Below are 10,570 nucleotides of genomic sequence, written 5' to 3'. Positions count from 1 at the left end.
ACTAAATTTTATTTTTCTATTTTTCAAAGACTATGTCATTGGTTGACACTTTCAAGGACTAAAATGTATATTTACTCATTTTTATTTTAAATTTTTTACATTTAACCCAATCTAATTTATATGATGCAACTGAAGTAATTTTGCATTGTTCTCTGAATCTTACAATTCGATACAAAGTATGATTCGTGATTCAAAAATTAGCTCACTGATTCGCAATTCGAATCTCAATTTGATGAACTTGATCACATGTAACAAAAAATTGCCTGTAAAACAAATTCCGAAAAAATATTTTGGAGTAGCACGTGGTAAATTTCCTTGTATATTTCAGAAAATCAAACTGTACACAAACATACATTTGCAGAAATCACATGTAACATAAATGATTGTCAGTAAAACAAATTCATATACGAGCATGCATGTAGTAAAGGTGCCACCAGTTAAAGAATTGTGAAACATGTGAAGAGGTATTGATGTGTATATTTGAATCTTCCCATCTCCCATGGATTTGGACATTTGGTGGAGTGAATTATAACACAAATAACAGGCTGGCTACTTGTTAAAAATGATGCCAAAATTCACCTTACAGGGATGTACAAAGTTGTAAAGGTAAATTCATGCTATTTGAGATATAACTTCACTGGCTTCGGAGCAATGGTGTCAATTCATACCCCAATTTACAGTCCACATAGCTAGCATAATAAACAGCTATCAACTGTCAGGAACCTGTCTGCGATGGAAGAAGAGGTGGCTGTGTACCTTTGACAAAGGCATCAAGCTCTGTTGGTGCGACAACCAATCTTAACCACTTCTGTAGCTCTTCACCCTCAACTTTCTCCTTTTCTGAAGAATAAGCACTATTAGAACATGATAGCTAAGCCAAAATGAAGTGGTTCAACAAAATCATTATAACTATCATGGAAGCAAATGATGCTAAAACCCCAAATTAAATAAAATCCCAAATATAATTCTTCAATGCAATTTCAACAGATGGTGTAATGACATAAATAAAATACAAACACATGCCTTTTATGGTAAAATGAGCATTTGTTCACACTCCAAGCCAAACAGCTAATGTTGGGAGCAAGTAAACACAACATATCCAAACTCAATATTCTATTCAGGATCAGGAAGGGAAAACAGGATTGTAAATCATGGGATTGTAAGATCCTATAAAACTTGTTATGTATTATATGTTATATATTTGTCTCTATTATAGTATTATATAATATATAATTACGAAATAATATTTTTATAAATATTTTTAAATATTATAGAGTAATTTATGGTGTTGTAATAATATAATATATGATTAATAATAAAAAGACAACAAAAAAAAAGTTCCACAATTATAAGACTGTTTGGGATGGAGTGGGCCAATTTATGTCCAGGACCAACACCCTTCTCACCCAAAAAAACCCTAGCCTCTTTCTAGCTTGATCAGTCATCACCTTCGATGACCAAGAATAAAGAAATCCTTCCCTCTTCTCCCATCAGCCATCACCCCTTATCACCAAGAAAAGGAGAAACCTAGCCTCTTCTCCCATCAGCCGCCACCTCCATCTAGAGCCTTTCTGACAGCAACACAAATGGAGGAGCAGTCACGAGGCTTGAAAATTGATCATGAATTGGACCCTCTTCAGCAACTAAAAAAAATTGCACGTGGAAATCACATGTTCCCACGATTTTGCAATTCTGCATGGCGATTCTACCAACTCTGCTCATTTGCAATTCTGAGCATATGCACGAACTGGCTTAGGCATGGCAAAAGCGTAGAATCATGCTATTCTACCAGTGGACTCATGATTTTGATTACTATACATCTAACACTGATATTAAAGAGTTATGTACTTGAACATTCAAGTATAGTTCATCATATTCTTCGTTTAAACAGTACAACTTTAACCCTAAACATATCTGTTAATCATTTAAGTGTTTTAAAAGATATTGCATGTATTCATTGCTATTATTTGACAATCACCAACACAATTCCAAATTACCAAACATTAAAAACAGAAAGTATAATTACCTTCCAAATCAGCACCAAGGCCCTCCAAAACAGTAGGATTGGCTCGGATAATGGAAAGTGCTACAGCCAGTGCAGACTGCAGTAATGTTTGCACCTCTTTTTGAACAAGATCAACAAGATGTCCCTGTTGTTTTCCAACTAAAATCAGCATATGCAAGAAATTGAATAGGAAGAAGTAAAAAGTTACTGAATTGCAGGACCTGATCCCTTCCCCAAGGAACTGCTCCCCCAGACTCATCAATTCCACCACTAGAAAGAGTGGCTATTGAAACAGGACCTATGGTCTGATTAAGACCATATTCAGCTATAGCCTTGTATGCCATGTCAGTTGCTCGTCGTATGTCATCAAGTGCACCTGTTGACACTCGACCAGAAAAAACAACTTCTTCAGCTGCACGTCCTCCAAGAAGGGTCACCAGGCGACCATGCAACTCATCGACAAATAGCAAGTATCTATCCTCAGTTGTTGGAGGAATATAAGTAAAGCCCAAAGCCCCTCCTGACCTTGGCAATATACTTAGTTTCTGATGACAAACACAACATATTAAGGCATTGAATCATCCTTAAAGTATTTAAGGACTAATGATGTGCAACATAGAGATTTCCAAGATACAACTTATATACACAAGTAGGCTGCAAATCTTAAGGAGTAAGTTCTACAACTGTGAGTGAAAATATTCATTTACCAATAATATGATGATTCATAAACAAAATGAAACACAAACCAAACTTAATGGAGCACATTATATACATTACTTTGCTTCCAGAAGTCTCCTATCTAAGATTTTCACAATTTCACCTTGTTTTTATTTATCAGATATCATTCCAGAACTTTATACATTATTCATCAAAAACACCTATAATTTCCAAACACCAATGAAGCAAAAAATGAATGTGAAAATTGGCCCATCAACCTCATATCTCATCCCCAACCCCCTAAAGGTAAGCAAAATCATTTCTAGTCACAGACTAGTATATTAAGAATCTCAAAAGCAGAGCGAATATGAACTAGAAATCATCAATCATCAGAGTAATTTTAAACATAAATACAGTAATTCTAGTCACAGGCTAACATACTAAAAATCCCAAAAGCATAGCAAGTGAATTCCAAAATTTCAAATAGGCAAATATGTGTATACAAGCGCAATCTGCATATCTGTATTGGCAGTGACATTTTTTAGTTGCCAGTAATATAGCATCTTCAATGGTTTACCTCAACACGTGGCTGTCCAGGAAGAAGCTTTGCAACTGCAGTACCTACTACAGCATGACCAGCCTCATGTCGTGCAACTACAGCCTTCTCACTTCCTCGCAACTTGGCAGTCTTCTTCTCTATGCCCTAAAACAAATACTTTGGTTCATATTTAAAACAACCAATTGCAAAACTGAAATTTTCAATTTTACATTCATTTGACAGTTAGAAAAATCAGACTAAACTACATGTTCTAACAGTCAAGTGTGTAAAAATTAGATACATAAACATCCAAGAACATTAAAAGAACCAAAGGTCAAGAGTGAATGTTGATCATCACTAGAATACAAGTTAGACTACTTTTATCCATACCATACAACTATGTCCAACTGTTCACATAAGGTACTAAAGACCATATAATTAGAGTATATTATAGACCACCATGAGCAAGTGTGACTTACAGCTATAGATCTTTCTACAGCTTGGATGAAATCAAGTTTCTCCACCACAACTTTATTTTGTCTCCCAGCCAGTAAAGCAGCCTCATTTACTAGGTTTGCAAGATCTGCTCTGTAATGATGTAAATAGCAGGGTAGTCAAAATCAATATTTACCTCCGATCAAAAAGGGGGTACAAATCATAAATAGAATTGCAAGATTTTACAAAATTCATATACATTTGCAAATATGAATATAAATTCATATATATGCATATTAGTACATATAACCCATATTCCATAAATGTCATGCATCATATTCACAAGTCATAAACCCATAAAGTAGTATAAAACTTTACAACTCCAAAACACAAGTACACAACACATCAAGTTTTTGACAAGTTATAAATTACAAGGCATAAAACTTAAACACCAAACGTGAATAGTGATATTCTAATCCTAAAATCTAGATGTCTAACTAACAAATGCGCCACATTATAGTCACAAGGATCTAGCATTTGATCCTCATGACCTCATTTTCAGCTCCATCAATGGGTGTGGGGAACAAGAAGAGAGGATGGGTTCAAACAGTAACAGCAAGAGCAAAAAAACTCAAACCTATCAACAGTGAACCAAGAAGAAATTCAAGTAAAAAAAGAGAACAGAGACAAAATGGTAGCAGGTACAGAGGAAGAAGAATGGCAGTTAGGGGTCAGTTTTCATTGTTATAGATGCTTCGTGAAGAAGAAACTTAGGGTTCAGAATCGCACAAAATGAAGCAGCAGCTTTGAACAGTGTTGAACCAAATCAGGGGTCACTAACTTAAAAAGTGGGTAAAAAATAAAACCAGGTAAAAAAACCTTTAAAACATCAGTTTCATGAAATAAATAATAAAAAAAAAAAAGATACACAACTTTCATTAATTCAATACACAAATTAACGGGTTCTATTACGTTGGCTATATGTTATCAATGATTTCCACAGAGGGATTTTATGACTTGAATCCCGATTTCATTGGAAATTTGAATCTTTCAGAGGGATTAAAATTCGATTGACTACCATAGTAACAAATACAACAATAGTTTTATAATCCCATTAGGTGAGATAATGATGAGCCAGTTTCCAACTGAAATTCCAATCTCTATATTTTCAAAAAAGGGAGAGTAGGCAGGGGAAGCATACTTACCCAGTAAAACCAGTGGTCATACAAGCAATGCCACTGAGGTCAACATCCTTGGCTAAAGGAAGTTCCTTCTTGGAAACATGAACTTTTAGGATGGCTTCTCTTCCAATTCTATCAGGTGCTTCTACCTAAGAATTATGGGAAGTTTGTTAAAGATATGCAATGTGATAATTTTGTATTAATATCAATATTAAAACCTTAGGAGGTAATGTATTAAAAATTGAAAATAGAATACAGACCATAACTACACGATCAAATCTTCCTGGCCGGCGAAGTGCAGGATCCAAGACATCTGACCGATTAGTAGCTCCAAGAACAATCACTGAAGAATTGCTATCAAACCCATCCATCTCCTGCAATGCAACTTTAACAAATTAACCTCATTAAGGTAGTTTTACTTAAAAATTTATTTCTTTACATCCACAAGAAACAGAAAATGTCAAAGGAATGCTGACAGTGAGCAACTGATTCAAGGTTTGCTCTCGTTCATCATTGCTGACAATGCGAAATTTGCCATCACGACTTTTAGCCACAGCATCTATCTGCATACCAAAAGAAATGCTGATCAGTTTAATATTAAATAATATATGTTGAACCAAGTGATTCCACACAACAAAAGAATATATATTTTTATACCTCATCAATAAAGATTATGGACGGAGCTTCCCTTTTAGCCCTTGCAAATAGATCTCTTACACGAGAGGCACCCATGCCAACATACAATTCTACGAACTCACTAGCAGAACAACTTATAAATGGCACATCAGCTTCCCCAGCCACAGCCTTCGCAAGTAAAGTCTTACCTGTTCCAGGAAGACCCACCTGTAAGATAATCAACAGATATTCACTACCTAGATGACAATATAAAACAATGTTAAAAATCCTCAAACATGCAGAAAAGACAAAAGTGAAAACATTTCAAGAATTTATACCCAAGACTACCTATGCCGTGCCCAACACAATATTGGTCCTTTTTATTGCAAGTTAATTATTACTTAAATATGAGAAAGAAATGTTAGTATAACACACTACGCGACCCCGCTGGATTTTAGCCCAAGAATTCCCCATCAAAATTTCACATATGTAACCCATTCTCAGACAATTATTCACAACTACACAGTGTAGGCTAATAGAATATATGGTTTCATCCTGGGATAAGGACAATTATCGGATACTCTAGCTAGAACTTACCAAGAGAACACCACGAGGTGGGCGAGCACCAAGCCTTACGTATCTATCTGGATTTTGCAGAAATTCCTGGCAAGTGAACATCAGCATAATCAAAACTAAAACCCTTTATCACCAGAAAAACTAAAAATTGAAAATATAAATAAAAAGCCTCTAAAACACCCTACAGACTGTAAGTGATGAAAATAATAAGAGAGTCCGGCTTACTACAATCTCTTCTAACTCCTCTTTAGCTTCATCAACACCAGCAATATCAGCAAAAGTGACTGTTTCTCCTTGTTCAGATGACTTTGTACCAGCAGAAGGGCCTGATTTGCGGTTCCGTATCTGACCAGCCGTATGCTGCACACAGCATACAATTATTAAGAAAAATGTATCATTTTAAAGTTGTGGGAAACATATGTTGTATACAAAGGTCCAAGGAATTCAGATGGGGCAAGAATGCAAACTCACCTGAGAAAAGCTTACAGGGAATCGATGGAGAAGCCCCGCAAGCACAGCAGCATAAAACAAGGCTATCTGTGAATATGAGAATGAAGTCAGTATGCCATGTGTAATGGGTCATATCATTATGGAATCTACCTTGAGAGAACCAAGGAAATTCATAATCAATTGGAACAAGCAGGTGAATATTTTGAACCAGTGATACAATATTGAATTGATAATGTGATACTAGAGAAAACGAAAGTAACACGGTCATAAACTACAAATACTAAATAGCACATACTTATCAAATTTTAAATGGTTGTGTTACTGTGTGCAGATTGTCCTCAAGAAGCCAATATAAGAGTTAGCTTTTATAAAACAAAGTAATCCAATGCTTTAATAAATTAATACTTCAGATGGGAGTAGGCTTTCTGAAAATTATCCTTCTAAAATAGTATAATGATTTACAAATGATGGGAGCTGAATCCACGTCTCTAAGTGCTCTTCTCTACAAGAAGAAGGAAACGCTTAAGTACCTAGATTTTAGTCCTGCCCCTTCACCATAGCTATTGATATTGAGCATTCCCCATGTTTAAATTTTTTGGTAAAACAAAACAATTGCTTCATTCTGAGAAATAACCATAATTCTTATTCCTCTTTCAGGTCTCAAGATTTTACATTCAAACAACAGTACATACTGCAACAAGAACATTAAGCTTCAGAACACTGGCCTGCCCCCAAAATAAGGTAAAAGAAAATAGCTAAAAGTGTGATGAGGCTCTTGATACCCATTTCCAGCATCAACCTCCTCACAACAAAAGCCTTGTCCCACCAGGTGAAGTAGGTTACACGAATCATACAATGCCAACGCTCTAAACTAAATTCTTATACCAAAAGTTTCCAGCACCACAGTAACAATGTCAATTCTATTTTATTTCTCAAACTTCATATATCTCTAAAATCACACACAGCAAAAAAGTGCTGCAACATGCTTACCAGAGCAGAGTTAAAGAATCCGCCAGACCGCTTATCTGGGGACCCAAATTCCACTTTATTGTCCAGCATCTTCTCATAGGGTGTTCTGATATCACTAGGCCTTGTGGTAGTATACACTATCCTCCTAGTTGTTGCAACACTCTTCACCAAAGACTCTGATTCCTGCAACCTACTACTACTACCTGCAACAACATCACCACCATCATCATGGCTTGTTCCAACACCAGCCTTCAACTTGAACATGATGTGGACCCCATCAACCTCCACCTTGTGCACCTGGTCACTATTGATCCTACTCAAAAAATCACTATAAGGCACACTCACAAACACAGTCGGAGACCGAGGATCCGACCCGGGTAGCGAAACTCCGGGCCGGAGCAACCGCAAAACGAAAAACGCAATCCCAATTTGCATGAGCAGGACCCCAATTTCCTGAGCCTGAATCAGGGGCTGCCACCGCCACCGGCGCCACCGCCACCACCACCCGCCCTTTCTCCGGTTCGAATCGGCGTCGTCGTCGCTGCCGGTTTTCTTCTCGCCGGAATCCGCCGCGGAATCGGGTTCTCCGGCGGAACGACACACCCATGATGTTCGGTGGCCACCCCTCAAACCGAACCTAAGCGAATCGTTGGATGAAATTGGACATCGGAAACGACACGAAGAGGGGTTGAAACGACGGAGGGTGGTCTCGATATGGGGAAGGGAAACCCTAGAATTTGCGCGGGAAAAGGGTTTCAATTTGGTGTGGGTTAAGGGAGGGAGATAGTGAAAGTGATGCTCTAAGGGTAACATTCGAAGGGAGTGAGTGAGACCCAGAAACGAAAAATCGGAACTTGGAACGTGGGTATAGGAGTTTGCAGAGTGCAACAATGGTGGGTGAAGAAGAAGGAGAGAGAGAAGGTTATTAGGAAGCGAACGATAACCGTTGGATTGAAGGGAGACTTGGAAGATCTGAACCGTCGATTTTCTCGTTTTGGCACATTAGTCAATAGTCAATACTCATCATCGCTCACGCTCATGCCTCAAGTTCTGTTTTCCTCTCGTGCGTATTTTGTTCTTTTATTGGTTTTCTTTTCTCGATTTCAAACACATGCTATTGGATTATGCATGCGTGAGATTACTATGTGTTTGAAAAATCTCTTTTTTTAAAGTTTTGTTCTTTTATAAGAGGTTAAGGGAGAAGAATGACAAAATATGTTACCTCATTCTAAAATTAAAACATTCTTGGGAATATCCTATAATTGTGTATGACACTAGATAAAGATGGGATAACCTTGGTTCGGTATTCTTTTTGTTTGCGGTGGATTAATTGTAGCTGGTAATGTATTTGTTTTGGGTACCCTTGGTACCTCTTTAATGTTATGCTTTTTTGGCCGATAAAAAAAACATTCGAGGATTAGTCCATAAACTAAAGTGTGAAAGTAGTTAAGGAGCCTAATTTGCTTGTTAGAAAGGGAAATGCTACCGTGTCACTCTAAAGCACATCCATATCAACACATTGATGTAAGCATTTTACTATTACGTGAACATTTTTATTAAATATTGAATGTATCCAAATTGCATATTTAATAATGGGGACCAAACTCATGAAAAAAGTGGAAAATTAAATTCAATGAATGAATGACAATATTAAAGAGAATAAGAGATGAAAGTGCACCTTTTAATTATTTTTCTTTGTTTGTTCTTTTTATTTATTTATTGTGGGCATTAGGCCAGTAAGTAAAAAAAAGAAGCCTCAACATTCCTAGTGACATATGTATAATTTGAAAGTTTTATAGAAGATTATAAATCTCACCTAATAAAAGATTAAATGATTTATTTAATCTTTTATTTTTCTTTAATTTGATCTTTTATTTTTTGAAAAATTTATTTTGATCTTTTATTTGATTCAGTTTGATTCTTTTCTTCATCACAGTTTAATTTAACGTTGTTAACGAGATAAAAATATGGACGAATAAAAATTATGACCATGTAAGTTTATTTTCTCTCTTTTTCTCCCTCTGATTCCTCTAATATGCGCCAAAATAAATGACACTGTGTAGATCTTGTAGAAATCCACCACAACACAACGCAACACTAATCCATCAAAATAAAACTCATTTTCTGCTTCTTAACCCTAAGATATCTCATCATCCTCTTCTCAAATCCTTTCCCTTCTCTCAACTTCAACACCATTTTTGACCCCCCTTTCCTCTACCCGGGTCTAGTATAGAGGTTTCAAAAGCGTTTGTGCATCGAATTCGAGAAGAGGTTAAAGGAGAGCCTCTGAAACCCATTGGATATGTGCAACAAATCGCAAGAAATATCCATCTGGCAACTTGCTCTCTCTCGTCACAACCATCCCCGTCAACATGCCGACAAGATCTTCTGGTGTTGGCATCTCCACCGATGCATCTTGTGGCTCGGACCCTAAGAAACTAAGCAGAGGAGTGGGAACGACAATGTTGATTATTTGTGATTTAGGGTTATGATTTAGGGGTTCTTAATTTCTGATTTTGGGTTGTGATTTGTGATTAGGCTATTGATTTCTGATTTGGGGTTGTGATGTGGGGTTCTTGATTTGTGGTTCTTGATTTGTGGTTCTTGACTTGTTTTGGAGGAAAAAAATTAACGATCAATAACTTTATATTATTAATGATGTTAAATCTATTTGAACGATTATTTTAAATCTTTTTTATTAAAATAAAAAAGATTAAAAGATAAAATATCATCAAATTAAACCAAAAAACCAAAATAAAATACCAAATAGATCGTTTAGCCAATAAAAAACGTCAATAAAATTTTTCGAAGGTGTAAAGCTAAACATGAAATCTTAATCGTTTTATCAAGTCATGTTTAAGAAAAGTCATTTTATAGATTTATAAACACGTTTATCTTTGAAAAACCGAGGCTCTAGAAATGATTTTTGGAGCAACAAATACCAACGGCCATGTTAATTGACCTTAAATATTTCTTTTTCTTTTTTTTTATCAAAATATTTCTTTTTCTTTTTAATATATAATAGTACCTTTTTTAATCCCATTATCTCATAAATCATGCTATTCTAAGATATCATTTAACAAAACTTGTTGTAGCTAATAGCCATAACTGCGTAACGAAACATTGGTTTACCAATAGCAAGGC

General features: G+C 36.0%; 1 protein-coding gene across 1 annotated transcript; it reads right to left on the bottom strand.

The window, feature by feature from the left end:
- Positions 1 to 296: 296 nt before the first annotated feature.
- On the bottom strand, positions 297 to 8,484 carry LOC114395391 (ATP-dependent zinc metalloprotease FTSH 9, chloroplastic-like). The gene is made up of 13 exons (XM_028357159.1): positions 7,448 to 8,484; positions 6,479 to 6,544; positions 6,233 to 6,367; positions 6,029 to 6,094; positions 5,474 to 5,659; positions 5,293 to 5,379; positions 5,077 to 5,190; positions 4,841 to 4,965; positions 3,680 to 3,788; positions 3,240 to 3,365; positions 2,227 to 2,550; positions 2,027 to 2,150; positions 297 to 840 (listed from the first exon to the last, which is right to left on the bottom strand). The coding sequence occupies exons 1-13, from the start codon at positions 8,237 to 8,239 to the stop codon at positions 716 to 718; spliced, it is 2,379 nt and encodes a 792-aa protein (XP_028212960.1). The 5' UTR covers positions 8,240 to 8,484; the 3' UTR covers positions 297 to 715.
- Between the last annotated feature and the right edge of the window lie 2,086 nt (positions 8,485 to 10,570).

The sequence above is a fragment of the Glycine soja genome, chromosome 18, assembly GCF_004193775.1.
Source record: "Glycine soja cultivar W05 chromosome 18, ASM419377v2, whole genome shotgun sequence".
In the NCBI taxonomy this organism is placed as follows: Eukaryota; Viridiplantae; Streptophyta; class Magnoliopsida; order Fabales; family Fabaceae; genus Glycine; species Glycine soja.
This window is presented reverse-complemented; position numbering and strand designations above follow the sequence as displayed.

Excerpts from the sequence above, each read along its gene's own strand:
- LOC114395391 (XM_028357159.1), bottom strand. The coding sequence starts at position 8,239 with ATGTTACCCTTAGAGCATCACTTTCACTATCTCCCTCCCTTAACCCAC. Across the intron at positions 6,545-7,447 it reads GATTCTTTAACTCTGCTCTG|ATAGCCTTGTTTTATGCTGC; the intron begins GTAAGCATGTTG and ends TCATATTCACAG. Across the intron at positions 2,551-3,239 it reads CTGGACAGCCACGTGTTGAG|AAACTAAGTATATTGCCAAG; the intron begins GTAAACCATTGA and ends GTTTGTCATCAG.